A 15,955-nucleotide genomic window follows, 5' to 3' on the forward strand; every position below is an offset into this window, starting at 1 on the left:
ATTCTTCCATGAATAGATCCACACAGACCCCACTTTTAGCTTTCTTGTGATTTTCACAAGGTTTAATTTAGGGTATTTCACCTTCCCTTTTCCTTTTACTTCTGAGATAATTTTTTTCCCTAGTCTGCCTCATGTCCACTGGGACACTACTGCTCACAGGTGGTTGTCCAGCTTCCACTGCACTCCCCTGTGGCACTTCAACTAGGTGAGGCATCCCCCTCACACTTGGCTTTCCTGTTTGAGAACTTTCCTTCTCCCTATTTAAATCTTTAGAAAAGGTTTCAGCTAGCCAGTTCTCTGCTGCTTTTCTTTCAACTTTTGCTGCTTTTATCTTAGCTCCTTTGAATTTTTTTGGCTCTATCTAGGCCTTTTAAAATTCTTCCGACTCTATCGCCCCCTGTGGGATTTTTGGGACTTCCCCCAGCCGCCTACAGCTGTACAGAGTTTTGTTGTTCCCTCAGTTTCTCCAGTATCCATGGACTAGACACTATGGATACAATAGTGCTTCCTGCCAAGCCACTGCCCAGCAATAGGTCTACCCACTGCATGATCCCAACTGTCATGACCCAGTGATCAACTTACAATATAGATAAACTTTAACTAAGGGAACCTTCAAGCATTTGCCTGTAAGCCCTTTTACCAATACCGTGGTATTTGTTCTGCTTTGCAGTGGCATTTCTATAAATTTGGCTGCCAGTATGGTTTGAAAACAACTGGTATCCCTGAGGATGGTTATCTCCTTACCTGGAGCCTGGGACACAAAAGGAGTTATTTTTCCTTTGTGCAAAAAGTTCTGCTATGTGCTCAGCTCTTGAGTTATATTACAACACAGGCTTACCACTTTCAAAGCCACAGACACAGGCTTGACTGCAGCGCCTCCTGTTGGTTTTTTGGCATCCTAACAATTTGTCTGGACTGTCCTAGATTTGCCACACAGGTAACATGTCAGGCGGACACCTACTGGTTTATCACAGGGCTCCTTCTTTTAAAATTTGGAGACTGATCTGGGTTTCCTTCTCTACTCACCTTTTCTCTCACGCCCATTTCTGCTTCCTCTGCATCCCTGCTATCTCTCCCTAGCTTGTAAGAGTTACCAGACCCAAATTTAACCGGGAGTTAGGGTCTTGTGAATTAATTCATAATTGTAAGACATTTTTGCTGCTTCTCTTACTCTGGTATTTCTTTGTTCTTCAATGTGGGTCCTTATACAAACTGGGATGCTTTTTTTTTTAATTCTTCCAGCAACATCACTTCTCTCAAATTTTCATATGAGGGTTCCAGCTTGAGAGATTGTATCCAGCGATCAAAAGCCATATGTTTAATTCTTTCGAATTCAATGCAGGTCTGTGTGGGTCTTTTCTGGGTGTGTCCGAAATTCTGTCTTATAGGCTTCTGGTACTAGCTCATATGCATTTAGAATTGCAGTTTTAGTTTGTTCATAAACAGAAGAACTTTCTTCTGATAACAGAGAGTCCTACCCACGAACTCACCTTGTAAGAGGAGAGCTTAAAATTCTTTCGGCCATGTTAACCTAGTAGCTATTTTCTTAAATGAGATAAAATATGACGCAACCTCCTCCTCATTAAATTTTGGCATCAGTCATGAGTGCCTCAGTACATCAAAGTTTTGCTCTGAATTGGGGATAAGGTTTCAGTGGCTGGTAACATTCTCATTTTGAGTTTGCAGCCTTTCTAACTCAAACTGTTTCGTCTCTCTTTCCTCCTCTTCCAACCGAAACTCCCTTTCTTCACTTTTGAACTGCAGCTCTCTTTCCTCCTTTTCCTTTAGAAACTGCATCTCCTCCCTTTTCAACTGCATTTTTTCCTGTTTCATCTGCAACTGCATTCTAGCTAGAATTATTTTTTCAGACTCTGATTCTATGCTGTCTTCTGATTCAGGGGTAAGTTTAAAATAGTTTGCTAGACTCTTCACCAGGTCAGGTCTCTTTGCTTTTTGTTTGGAAGTGATTCCCACCTCTGTAGCTAAGCTTTTTCAATCTTCAACACTTAATTTATTTAACTTATCATGGGATATCTCGCCCTGCTCTACAAACTCCTTCACATTAAATGTGGCCATTTCTTTTGTTTCCAGCACCGTAGAGAAAAAACAGAAGAATACAAGAAAACCTGTTTCTTTTCTTTTCCACAATTTTAGAGGTCAATTTTCCTCCCATTTTCCAAATCCCTTGTTTGTCTGGCGGTTCAGATCCTGGCTTCGAGCCCCCAATTTGTGATGGCCATGTGGTAAGGTTTGGGTGGTTCCCACTGTTCAACTCCCACCTGACAGTAGCAAGTGTGTTTTGTTATGGGGGTTTAACCCCTTTGGTGTTTTATTTGTCAAATAAACAGTCAGCAACAGGTTTTCTTGTAGATTTAAAAAAGAAAATCAATTGTTTATTGATCAATACGTCTTATCCCAAAATTGTCACAACCGCATCCACTCACACATTCGCTCTCTCACAAACATGCACAAGAAGAGTCAGAGAGAGAGGGAAAAGGGGTAAGCAATTATAAGTGGGGGTAGGTTTTGGGGGTGGCCACGGTAAACCTGTTGAATTGCCTTGGATATCAAGTTCTCATTGGTTGTAGGCCTGAGGTGATTTTAAATTTCTCCCTTGGTTGAAAGTTCTGTTGAAGTCAGTGGATTAATTCTAGGTCACTGCAGTGTAGTGTGGATGTAGGATTCTACAGCAGGGTGTGTGCCCTCTGGTTTGTTGGAGACAAGCTTTTTGGATGCTGCTTTCTGGGTGTCCCTCTCTAGGCTCTCTCTATATGCTACTTTTTTAAGGTAAAGCTGTGTTATGTCTCGCCTCTGGCTCTCCCCCATGGTATTCGCATAATGGCCCAGGATGTGGCTACTTAACACCTTCTTTGTTTCAGAAGAACCCATTCAATTCTGGAATATTTTAGGATGGGTGCAATTGACACGTCTTAGCTTTGAAGATTTTCCTGTGTCCCTGTCAGACAGTTTGAATATACAAAGGCCAAGCCCTTTATCTTCCGTGGCCATTTTGCAGCCTTGTTCACTTTTTAAAAGAAAGGTCCATTTTTTTAAAGACAAGGTTAGTTTTTGTAAGATTTTGTCCATAATTTTTGTATCATTGCACTTCTTGTGCATGTGACAATGCACATGAATTTGAAATACACAGTAAAAATGTGTGGCATGTGAAAGATCTTTGAAACTAGTCAGCCCAATACACAAAGTGTAGCCCAAAGTTCCTTCAGACACACCTTTTAAAGATTCCACATATTCCAAGACTGTTCACTTAAAAGTCTTGAAACTGTGCTAAAGGCACACGTTTTTTTTTAAAAAAGTTTTTCAGAACAGTTCGAATTGTAGTTTCAATGCATTCCTCAATTCCTGCCTAATCAGATGTCTCAGCCCATCTGCTTTCAAAACCCTCATCCATACGTTTGTTCCTCTAGACGCAACTGCTCCAAAACTCTCTTGGCCGGCCTCCCAAGTTCCACTTCCATAAATTAAGTTCATCCAAAGCTCTGCTGCCTGTATTCTAACTCACACCAAATTCCATTCACCCATCATTTCTGTGTTCACTGACCTCCATTGGCTACTGGTCCACCGACGCCTCAATTTTAAACTTCTCATCCTCATATTCAAATATCTACATAGCCTCACTATTTCTATAACCTCCTCCAGCCCTGCAATCTTTTGAGAACTCAGAGTTCCTCCAACTCTGGCCTCTTATGCATCCCCTATTTGCTTCCCCACACCACTGGCGGCCGTGCCTTTGGCCATTTAGGCTCCAAGCTCTGGAATTCCCTCCATAATCCTCTTCACTTTTCTTTTCTCCTATGAGATGCTCCTTAAAGCCAACCGCTTTGAGAAACTTTTGGTCACCTATCTCAATGTCCCCTTTGGCTTGGTATCAATGTTTATCAGATTACACTCCTGTGAAGCGCCTTGGAAGGTTTAACTACAGTAAAGTCGCTATATAAATGCATGGTGTTGTTGTGGAACAATTTGAGTCATAATAACACATAGACATTGGCAAGACCAAAGCCATCCTGATCATCTCCCGCCAGAAACTCCACACCTTAGCCGTCGATTCAGTTTCCCCTGCCTGGCTGCCTGCTCAGGTTGAATGAAACACTGCTTAATCTCAGTGCCCTGCTTAATTCTTAGCAATGCTTCAAATCACACATCATATCCATCACCAAGACAAAGTATTTCTTAAGTGTGTTCAACTTCAACCCTAACTCACTTCCACTACTAGTGAAACACTTATAACCTTCAGGCTCTATATCTCCAACAGCCTCTCGAGTTCCACCCCACATAAGCTCCAACTCATTTAAATACCATACCAAATTTCACTTACCTATCACACCTATCCTTATTGGCTCCTCATTCACCAATGCATTGATTTCAAAAACCTTTCTCTCACTTACAATTCTCTCCATGGCCTTGTCGCACCCTCACTTCCACAACTCCTCCATTCGAGTTTCCACCCTCTATTCTTCTAACACAGGCAAACTGCTCTCTGCACTTCATCCTCAGTGGTATATCATTCAGCCATGACAGCCTTGCACTCTGGATTCTCTTCCAAAATCCTCCCACTTTGCTACATATCTCCACAATGAAAAGATTTGTCAAATTTTCTTTGAGTTATGCCTTATTATCCCTACTTTGTTTCCTAATTCTTGCTTGGTGTTTATTCTCTACCTCGCCCAAGCACCCGCCCCACCCATATGATCATGAGGCAATGGGCCAGAATTAGCTGTCAAAATAATGGTGAAACTAACAGCACTCGCTGTTATTTGTGCATAAATATTACAGCAAGTTTATATGTGGGGCAAATGCACAATTAAATGCAAATATCTAAAAGCTGCTGTCCGAGTTGCACTGCTCCACTGTTAGATTCACGAAAACAGCATTTTGCTGTCTGCCTCACCATTGATATGCCTTGAATGTTGTAAAGTTGCTGTATTTGTGTGGTAGACACAAACTAAACCTGTTGCAGATATTTAGGGCTCGTAATTACAAATGCAAGTACCCTTATAACGATGTATTAAGTATCAGTTAGTGCCAATCTCTGGCACCGAAAATCAACTATTATAATAAATATAGAGTCTAATTCCTTCAGGTTTTGCAATTTTTTGGGGAGATTTTAAAAGTGCCAAATGTTATCTCTCTCTCTTTCAATCCAATCTCTTTCCTCTATTTCTCTTTCTGTACCTGATTTGACATTACATTCACCCTCTTTAAGTCACCCTCTTTCTCAGTCCTTCCGGTGTTTATTTCCCAATTCTTAAATCACATTGGTTATGGAGATACTATGTTGGTTGCCCTGTTCACTCAGATCTCAGATGGTCTATTTCCCTCACTGAGCTGTTAACAGCTCGCACTTTCAGCAAATTTTTGGGAGTAATTGTTTTGAGCTAAAGGGTGCAGAGGCAAGTTTAATTAATGGTAGACACCATTTGATGCCCGACTGCAGCAAAATCTGGCCCATTGTGTCAATCCCTTCTCTCAAGACTATGGCCAACATATGACAGCATAATCCTTCATACCTCTGATGGCTACAACACAGTCTGGAATGGATACTGCAATATACTTCAGTATGAATTTGTATATATGTCTTATATATAGATGTCTTCATATATAAAGACATTTACATTTTTACAAGCGCACTGTGAAAATGCTAAAACAGCATACTGACAAGTCAATCAGATAAAAATAACTGTCACCCTATCCATCAAGGTTGAAGAGATTGAGCTAGCCTGCTAAGCCATAGGAAATCAATTGTCCAATTTCATTATAATTGGACTGTTCCTATAAAGCAAAAACCCAATTAAGTGCTTTAGAACAGGGGTTCTCAACTGGGGGATTCATGGCCCAGGTTTGAAGGGATCCACCAAAAATAACCAGAGAATGTGTAGAAGAAAAAGACTGATGTGATCATCGGCCAACGGAAATTAGCTTCAGGACAAGCAGAGGCTGAGATGCCTTGTCAATCAAGGGGTGCCATCTGATGAGAGTGAATCAGAACTGGCATCTCTGTGTTGGCACAGATTTTGATTTAAGTGTGGGGAGAGAGAGAGAGAAAGAGGAAAAAATAGCAAACTGGTCTGTACGCGATGCTGCGGCAGCAGTTAGTGTTTGCCACAGCACGTGAAGTGAGACCCCTGAGGAGGGCAGGCCAAAGAGATAAGATGTTGAATCTTTACCCGCCAAACAGCGCTTGGAATCAGTGCCGGAGAGAGATAGAAAGGTTGTGACGTAAAGCTTCATCTTCTGTTTCCCCTGTGACTTGATTATGTATGGCAAATCAGTTGCAAATTTCACCGTGTATCCATGTCTTCTTTGCGCTTTGATTTATCTTTAGTTCCACCTCGTGCATGTGATTTCACTCATCCCATCCCCCCTTCTCTACTCTTTAATTTTTTTTCACTTGCATTTTGTCTTGAATTTGGGGCTTCTAAGAATAATCGTAGAGTTTTAGTCATCGCATTATAGGAAGGATGTGATCACACTAGAGAGGGTACAGAGGAGGTTTACGAGGATGTTGCCAGGAATGGAGAATTTTAGCTATGAGTAAGATTGGATCGACTGGAGTTGTTTTCTTTGGAACAGAGGAGGATGAGGGGAGATTTAACTGAAGTGTACAAAATTATGAGGGGCCTAGTGGTTAGGAAAAACCTATTTCTCATAGAAAGCAATAACCAGCAGGAGGATTAGTGGGGAGTTGAGGAAAAAGTTTTCCACCCAGAGGGTGGTGGGGGTCTGGAACTCACTGCCTGAAAGGGTGGTAGAGGCAGAAACCCACATTGCATTTGAAAAAATATTTGGATATGCACTTAAATTGCTATAATCTACAGGGCTATGGACCTATTGCAGAAGGTGGGATTTGGCCAGATAGCTTTTCGCCGACTGGCATAGACACAATGGGCTGAATGGCCTCCTTCTGTGTCATAAATGTTCTATTATTTCTAAACTGCAGCTTCTAGAGGTTGTGGCATTTGTGATCGTGATGCTGTTACTAGAGAAACAGATCCGGAAGATGGGGGAATCTTGGGGAAAACTGGGAAAGTCAGGACATTATTAGCATTTGTGGGACAAAATCCTATTCTGCACCCAGAGCTTTGTAGTAATATGGAATGGAACCTGGTAATGTAATTTTATATGTGTTAGATGTTAAAAACTAATTTCATAATCCCAAACCATACCGTTGGTGCTGCATTATCAATAAAGCTGCTTCACTTAACAAATCTTGTCCTTGTTTGTGAAAATTTTATGTTTATGTTGTTTGTAAAGCAGCAGCTGGCAAGGGTTCGACCTCTGCTGGATGGTTACAGTTTTGCATGAAAGCCGAAAATTTGGAAAAGTGTTTGTCTTTGGAGTCAGTGTACGCATGTGTCATTTAGTAGAAAAGTACTGGCCAAGACAGGGTTTGTTACAATTGCTTAACAATTGATTTGTATTAAAATAAATCATTAATATAACTGTTGTGTGTGTGTGTATATATATATATATATATAGTGCTTTTGTAGTTCCAGGAGTGGGCTTACAAGAGTGGAAAGTTGCAATTGAGTTGCTATCTACTGTACCGTTGAGAATTAGAATTGTGTCCAGTACCATACTTATACAGTAAATGTATTTTTAAAATGCTTAAGGTACAAAGAATTTGCAAACTGGAAGGATATGAGATGTCTGGTCAGTCAGAGTGTGGAGAAAAAAAAGAGAATTTCATCCCGAGGGGAAAGACTGGTAAAATAATAAATATATGTTTAATGGTATAACTTTTTTTTTTAAATTGTGTATAATTGGGGGTCCCTGGGATTTTTCTAACACTACACAGGGGCCTCGGAAGCAAAATGGTTGGGATCCCCCTGCTTTAGAACATAATGTTATGGTGTATTACCAATCTGAGTCTAATAGGGGCAGAGTGGAATTCACAGGTGGCAAAAAATCCTGTTACATTGCGTGCTATTGTTGACTACAAATGGGGAGTTTATCAGGAATGCAGAGCTGCTCCCCCCACAGAGTATATTTTTAATGCTGGAGCAGTATAGTCAGAAGATTAGCTTTTCAAATCATTACTAAAACCGCTTCTATTTCTGAAGAGGCGTATCACGTCTCTCAGAAATGTCTCGACGCAATTCACATCCAATCACTGACTTTGAAATGCAATTGCTGTAAAAATGACATTGAAGACCGGAGTTAAGTTTATGAAGTATCCAGATTGTCCAGCTAAAGCTACTGCTACAGCTTAAAATCCAAATATTAAATTGTATAAGTATACATTTGTAATCGGCTTAACAAAAAATGCTCGGACCACTTCTTTAATTCAAGAACATACAAAAGTTGGTAGCAGAAACCGCATCGTGGGAGGAAGCGGAGGTTCCAGTAGTATTGTACCGTGTGCGGTCAGTGGGGCGACTGAAACCTACACACTGTACCCAGGGAACATGCAGCCGTCCAGCCCTAACCGACTATCTATACCGCCTTGGCTCAGGCCCTGTTTTGGGAACGGGAGGGAAATGTTCAAGCCCCAAACTCCAGCACTGTTCCTGGGTTCAGGCCCCACCAGTTACCGGCACATCCCTGGACCGCAAATCTGGGGCCAACAAATGGGCTAAACCACTGTGACTCCCTAAAACTGCAGCTCCTTCCGACTCTCTGAAACTACAGCCAAGCATTTCGTCCTCATGTTTTATACATGAAAGGAGCGCCAGCCGCTCATTCCCTGCGGTTTCGTTCACCCTGTCAATCTGTTCAGCTACCTGCAGCAGGAAGGGCACTTACGGAGGAGGAGAGGGATAAGCTGAGCACGCACGGCCAGCGGCGGACAGCTGTCATTCACCATCTCCGGGAACAAGCGGCGTTGGAGCAGCGACCAGGACCGAGTGTCTGCAGGATTTCAGTAACCCGCCACCAACAGGTCACAGCAAACCCGAGGGTAGCAGCGCCCTCCAGAGTCCGGGCAATCAGGCCTACACAGTGTATTTTATAGTAATATAGATAGTTATATATTACCATGAAAAGGATACAAAGACCATTTCAGATTTCCTTTGCTTCTGGGGCTTTCCAAAAGGAACCAATCTGGAAAAAGTATTCCTGAATTGTGCTGTGTATGTTTTAATTATCTTTGCATTAAATCTGCTGTTCTGAAGCCTCGTGGAGGAGAAACCTCCCTAGGGAACCCCACCTCACAACTTGAGCCATCTTAGAAATTCCCTCCATGCCACTCCACTGCACTGAGGATATTTGTTTTTGTATGGGCTGCTCCTGCATATTCCACTCTTGTCTTCTGTCCAAAAACATCCTGGTATTCCACCCTGCTGCCCAGCAGGCGTTAGGATTGGACCCCAATGGAGGTGCTTTCTATGCAGAAATTATTCCCCACACCATTAGACTTGGAGCAGTAACTTGCAAATTTTTAAAGTTCTTTTACAGATTCCAGGCTGCTTATGTCTTTTGCAACCTGGAAGAATCCATGTTTCATGTTTATGTTGAGTGTGTGAGGTTGAAGCCCCTTTAGTTATCCGAGGGGCTGCTCCTCAGTTTTTGGTTGCACTTTAGTGCTATGCTTTTGATCTTTGGCTACCAAATGTGGAAGCAGTGAATAAAGTCAGTGTACCTTCTTGTGGGCTGCTCCCGGGCCTGGCCAAAAGGATGATTTGCAGGTCCAGGATGGGAGCAGGCCATGGAGACGCTCAGTCTAGCTGCTTGCTTCTCTTCTGTGATATTGGTCATGCACAGATGGCCTTGGAAAGGGAGCATGCAGTGTCCACTGTTACCCATGAAGTCCCAGTGGGAACCACAGGGAATAGTGTGGCTTACTCCACCACAGCAGCAGAGCAGGTGTGAATCAGCAGCCTGTTTTGCACCATAATGTGCCGATTGGCAGTACTGGTTTCTGTTATTTAACTTTAAATGGATATTTTGCATGTTTTAAAAATACTGTAAATTTTTGCCCTGTAGATGGCAATGAAGCTTGTTTTTAATAATTGATGTAAATAAAACATGTGTCAGAGTAGCTTTTTTTTAAAAGTTCTCAAATGTAACAAAATTACAGTTAGTAATAAGTTTTTTGTGTTGACCTTGTTTTCATTGTGTAATTTCAATCATAAGTATGCCAGCAGGTCAAAGTAGTTTCAGGCTCCCTGGCCACCCAATGTTTCAAAGTGTTTTCAGCTCATGGACAGTGATGTTGAAGCAAATATTAATATTACAAGAATAAGGCTACTCAGATATATTAAGCCAACGCAGCTAAATACTGCTCGTCCTGTCTGCTTCTTGCCTCTTCCGCATTCTCTTATTTTAGCTTTTTCTTTTATTTTTGTAATTTCCCCTCACCTCGTGTTAAATATTTCATTTACCCTTGTTCCTGGGTTTCATCAGTCATTCTGAAGGTGGGACTCACATTGTCCTAAATTGGTCTCTGAAGGTCTGAAATGTTGACCCAACTACGTTAAATTTGGCAGATGAAACTTTATGTTTCTTATCAGTGTAACCTTGGGCACTCAAGGCATTGGCAAAATAACTTACCGGTGGCCCAGAAACGATATTGCCTCATCAATGATTTCCAAGGAATTACATGATTTTTATGTGAATAGATTGAACACATCCTCTATTTTTATTTTTAATGTATTCTTCAAGCAGCTGGTATCAGATGTATGAATGTAACCAAAGTGACATGACCATCAGTTTTCCATGCTTTTGGAAAATCATCTAGCCTCTATTTAGATAGCAGAGTGAAGGTTATGAAATCATGGGCATCAAGTGGCTTGATTTAAATTTTGCACTCTTATTTCAGCACACCATTGCCATCTGTTGCTGGCTAGCCTGTCCCAAGAGTCAATGACCAAATACATTTTCAGTGTGTCCTTATTGTGTCTATGTTTTCCTGCCTGCTTGCTTCTTCCATCTACCAGTTTTCCAAAAATCACCTGTTTCAGCAACTATATGTTGCCAACTGTGCAACAGCCCCGACAAACAAATTTCTCTGCAGCACTTGTGGAAGAGCCTGTCACTCTAGAATTGGCCTTTATAGCCACTCCAGGCGCTGCTTCACAAACCACTGACCACCTCCAGGCGCGTATCCATTGTCTCTCGAGATAAGGAGGCCTAAAAGATGTTGTCCATCCTAATAACATGTCCAGCCCAATGGAGCTAAGAATTTATTATCATGGCTTCAATGCCAGCGCTGTCAGCATGTTTCAGTACTTGGTTGTTAATGATCTTGTCCTGCCATCCAATAGGAAGGTACGAAAGTATCTTTGGTGAAATCTTTCCACCTGTAGTGTGCCTTCTGTGCAGGATCCATGTTTTGCATCCATGCAGAAAACTACTATGGACAACAGCCTTATAAAACTTCAGTTTAAGTAGGGTTCTCTAAGCCAGAACCTGTCCTACACACTCCTCATGAGAGTGAAATCCATGCGATTCTTTTCTAATTACTCTGCACACCTCCAGGGCATCAGATATGCACACCGGAACAATTTGAAGAATTACATTAAGACCCAATGCTATCCATGAACTTAATTTTCTTGAAGATCCTTCTTGTGAATGGAAACTACTCTCAAATACTAAGGGTATGCATTACGCTGCCTAAACACTGCAGCTCCAATGTAAGTTGGTAGCTTTGGTACCGTTCTCCAAGGCCTACAGCAGATTTTAGAAATTTTAAAAAAAACGTGGTCATGGGTGTAACAAAAGCTCAAAGTAGGGAAATATAACCTTATACCAAGTGCATTCCCACTTTACACAGTCCTTGGAAGCGCAACCAGAAATTATGAGGAGAAAGTGGGCAAGCTGCCTGTTTCCCAATGTGATCAAACAGGTAATTCGTCAAATATGTTAAAATGAGGCCCAGTGGTTAAAATTGTGCAGGCCTCAAGCTGCCAATGTTATAGCAGCTTCCCCCACACCACTCCCCCCCCCCCCCCCCCCACCCACCCCAACCCAGCCACTGGCTCCACTTCTTGTAAAGTCATTTTCCACTTCTAAGATACTAATCCTGCTTTGCACTGTACCGGTACAGCTTTCTTCAAAATGTGTCTAAGTGCAGTGTGGCTGACTACTGAAGTTGCGCAGAGAGCTGCAGTAGTATCACATAAGAAAAAGTCAGAGATGCCTTTGAGGAATTGAAGTACTGAATGCGGTTTGCAAGCCAAATGTTGGCTATAGTTAAACCCCTGGAGTTATCTACAATACCTTTCAAGTACATACTAGCAATTCTAAAGCTTATCCTGCACCAATCAATCTAGTTCCTTTACCTCCTAAGCATTCTTTACATATGGAACTACTCCACCTTCTTTCCTATCTAGTCTGTCCTTCGTGAAAACTATAAATCCTTACATATTGTACTCCTCTTCCTCATTAGAGGCTCTGAGGTTCCTATGGTAGCGTAGTTCTCTACTGCCACAACAGTTTTCAGTTGTCTTATGAATGCTTCTCTTACTTGTATACATGCATCTAATTGGTTTAACGTATCCTTCAACACAAATTTTCTTATCTGCAATCAGCATTATTAATTTGTATGCATGCTTTTTGATCTGTTACATGTACCTTCCAGTTTACTGGATTATTCCTGAACACAGGATAGTTCTGGATGAATTGGAGTTTGTGTTGTAAAAAGAGATCAGCAGGCTGACCAGAAAAGGATTGGAGAAAAAGACAAGACTTCAAAAATGGTCTTGCATTTATATCATACCTTTCATGACCTCAAGACGTTCCAAAGTGCTTTACAGCCAATGAAGTACTTGTTGTAATGTAGGAAGGTGATAAAGGTGTGGGTAAAGCAGCTGAAGATGAGGTAATGATAAAGAGGGAGAGTGACTGTACAAATGTGTAAATAGACTTTTTGATAACAGACTGGATGTGGGTTTTGAAGCTTAACTCAGAGTTGAACAGACACTGATGTTGTACGCCATTAATTTTAGGTTGAACAACTGGGAAGGGTGGTGGAATCAGGGGATCTGGTACAAAGTTCCTGGAGAGAACAGAACAGCATTGCTTTGATCTTTCCAGTGTTTGGTTGGAGAAAATTCTAGGCCAGCCAGGCAGAAAGATAGCATGTAACCATTTTGAAATCAAGGGTTATTGCAGAGAGAAATTGTTGCCCACATACATATCAAAGGCAGTCTCTTGTTTATGGATGATGTCTTCAAGGAGCAGCACATATAGAAGGAGGCCTAAGATGGAATCTTAGTACATACCAAAACTGATCATGCGATACAGGAGGAGAAGACATTACAGGAAATGTGCTGAGCATATTGGACAGGTAGAAATGGAACAATAAAAGAGCAGTGCTAGGAAGATAGCCCAGGGAGTAGAGATGATGGAAATGGCAGAGAAGGATGAAGTGGTTCAACATATTGTGAAAGGCCAAGTAAGATGGGGAGATAATATGCCCTGGAATAAATATCATTGACCAGAATGATTTCAGTGCTGTGGACAGAAGACACACAGCCAATTTGAAAAGGGATTGGTGAAGAAGTGGATGGCGATGCTTAGGAAAAATATTACACGCTGTATCAAGACAAATTATTTAAACTATTACATGACCTGTACAATGCAATTGATGTAAAGGGTACATTTATTTCAGTTGAGTCTTTATATGTTTCCTGACTTCAGTCTTTTAGGCGATTCTTTAATATATGTAGACTGAGATGCATTTATATATAGAAATACACAGAAGTTACAACACTGATAGAGGCGATTCAGCCATCTAGTCAGGATCGGGGTTTATCCTTCACGCAAATAATTCTGATCACTTTTACCCACCATGTTCCCATATACCTCAATCCCCTTTTCCTTCATCAATCTATCTAACTTAATCTTGAACGTTGACATAGTTTCCACCTCAATCACTAATCCTGGAAGTGATTTTCACAGCCTAGCACTGTAGCTCTGGTGTGAGTTTGTTTTGCTTTACAGTGTAAATGCAGCCTGAATTCAAGTATCAGGGCCTTATCTAACACCAGAACCAAGTTGAGTAAGACTCTGGAACAGATAGTAACACTCCACTTTGCTTCAGTCACTTGAGGTTTTGGCACCCTATTTACAGTCCAAGTGTCATATTGCTGGGAAGTGGTTTTGGCTTTGGCACCGATGGGCAACTTGTGAAGTGTGAATGCACCTCAAGATGCAGTGCTTCAGGTTAATTATTACTGTTTAGCATTTGTATTGTATTTTGTATTAGTGAGATCTATGAAAGGTGAAGGGTATACCCTGTTCCCCACACTTCTATTGAAGCTAGCATTGGAGAAGATCATGTCCATAGCAGATCTGCTGGCATGGAAACCACACTGTGCTACCTGGTACACTCGGTCTGCAAGTAAGTGGAGTCGTTTAAGCATGACCCTAGCAAAGGCCTTCCCCGTGATGCTAAGGAGTGAGATGCCCCTATAAACATTGCAGTCTCATTTGTTTTTGTATAGTGTGATGATCTTGGCATCATGCATCTCCTGCGGAACAGAGCCTACTTTCCAGCAGAGAAGAAGCTGGTCATAAAGGTGTGGCAATAGGTGAGATTTTCGATGTTTGAGCAGTTCGGCTGGGATTCCGTCCTTGCTGGGTGCCTTTCTAGGCAGTCTATGGCCTTCTCCAGCTCCAGTGATGAGGGTTCTTCATCTAACTCATCCATGACAGGACGTTATGGGAGCACATCAAGTGCAAACTGTGAGATGTACAACTCACAGGAGTGGAGCTCACAGTAGTGTTCAGCCCAGCGGTACATCTGTTTATTTCTGTCGGTGAGTACATTAATGATTTAGATGAGGGAACTAAATGTAATATCTCCAAATTTGCAGATGACACAAAACTAGGTGAGAGGGTGAGTTGTGAGGAAAATGCAGAGAGGCTTTAGGGTGATTTGAACAAGTTGAGTGAGTGGGCTAATGCATGGCAGATGCAGTATAATGTGGATGAATGTGAGGTTATCCACTTTGGTCGCAAAAACAGGAAGGCAGATTATTATCTGAACGGCTATAAACTGAGAGAGGGGAATATGCAGCGAGACCTAGGTGTTCTCGTACACCAGTCGCTGAAGGTAAGCATGCAGGTGCAACAGGCTGTAAAAAAGGCAAATGGTATGTTGGCCTTCATAGCGAGAGGATTCGAGTACAGGAGCAGGGATGTCTTGCTGCAATTATACAGGGCCTTGGTGAGGCCACACCTGGAATATTGTGTGCAGTTTTGGTCTCCTTATCTGAGGAAGGATGTTCTTGCTATAGAGGGAGTGCAGTGAAGGTTTACCAGACTGATTCCTGGGATGGAGGAACTGACATATGAGGAGAGATTGAATCGGTTAGGATTATATTCGCTGAAGTTCAGAAGAGTGAAGGGGGATCTCATAGAAACCTATAAAATTCTAACAGGACTTGACAGGGTAGATGCAAAAAGGATGTTCCCGATGGTGGAGGAGTCCAGAACCAGGGGTCATAGTCTAAGGATACAGGGTAAACCTTTCAGGACTGAAATGAGGAGAAATTTCTTCACCCAGAGTGTGGTGAGCTTGTGGAATTCGCTACCACAGAAAGCAGTTGAGGCCAAAACATTGTATGTTTTCAAGAAGGAGTTAGATATAGCTCTTGGGTCTAAAGGGAACAAAGGGTATGGGGCGAAAGCAGGAACAGGCTACTGAGTTGGATGATCAGCCATGATCATAATGAATGGCGGAGCAGGCTTGAAGGACTGAATGGCCTCCTCCTGCTCCTATTTTCTATGTTTCTACTTCATCATCTACTGACTTCAAGGGAGAAACTTTGGTCTTGACAGGGCCAAGTGCCCTCTTGATCCACTCGAACATAGCTTGTAGATTTCAGCAGAGCAGGGCTCTACAAGATTTTGGGAACATTAGCTGGCTACCAAAGCTCCTCAGTCTCATTCGCTCCTTCCATGACAACATGCACTACACTGTAGTTTGAGGGCTCCAACTTTGACAGTTTTGGAGTGAAGAGTGGAGTGAAACAAGGTTATGCCCTAGTCC

At 42.0% G+C, this 15,955-nt stretch overlaps 1 protein-coding gene across 2 annotated transcripts in view; it reads right to left on the reverse strand.

Moving 5' to 3' along the window:
• b3glcta (beta 3-glucosyltransferase a) overlaps positions 1–8,898 on the reverse strand; it is a 281,226-nt gene extending 272,328 nt beyond the window's left edge. For both annotated transcript variants that reach the window (XM_068032825.1, XM_068032824.1), the window contains exon 1: positions 8,764–8,898. In XM_068032825.1, the coding sequence (XP_067888926.1) occupies positions 8,764–8,824 (61 nt within the window). In that variant the 5' untranslated portion in view covers positions 8,825–8,898. The remainder of the gene's footprint in view (positions 1–8,763) is intronic.
• Between the last annotated feature and the right edge of the window lie 7,057 nt (positions 8,899–15,955).

Source organism: Heterodontus francisci, chromosome 6, assembly GCF_036365525.1.
Source record: "Heterodontus francisci isolate sHetFra1 chromosome 6, sHetFra1.hap1, whole genome shotgun sequence".
NCBI classification, from domain to species: Eukaryota; Metazoa; Chordata; class Chondrichthyes; order Heterodontiformes; family Heterodontidae; genus Heterodontus; species Heterodontus francisci.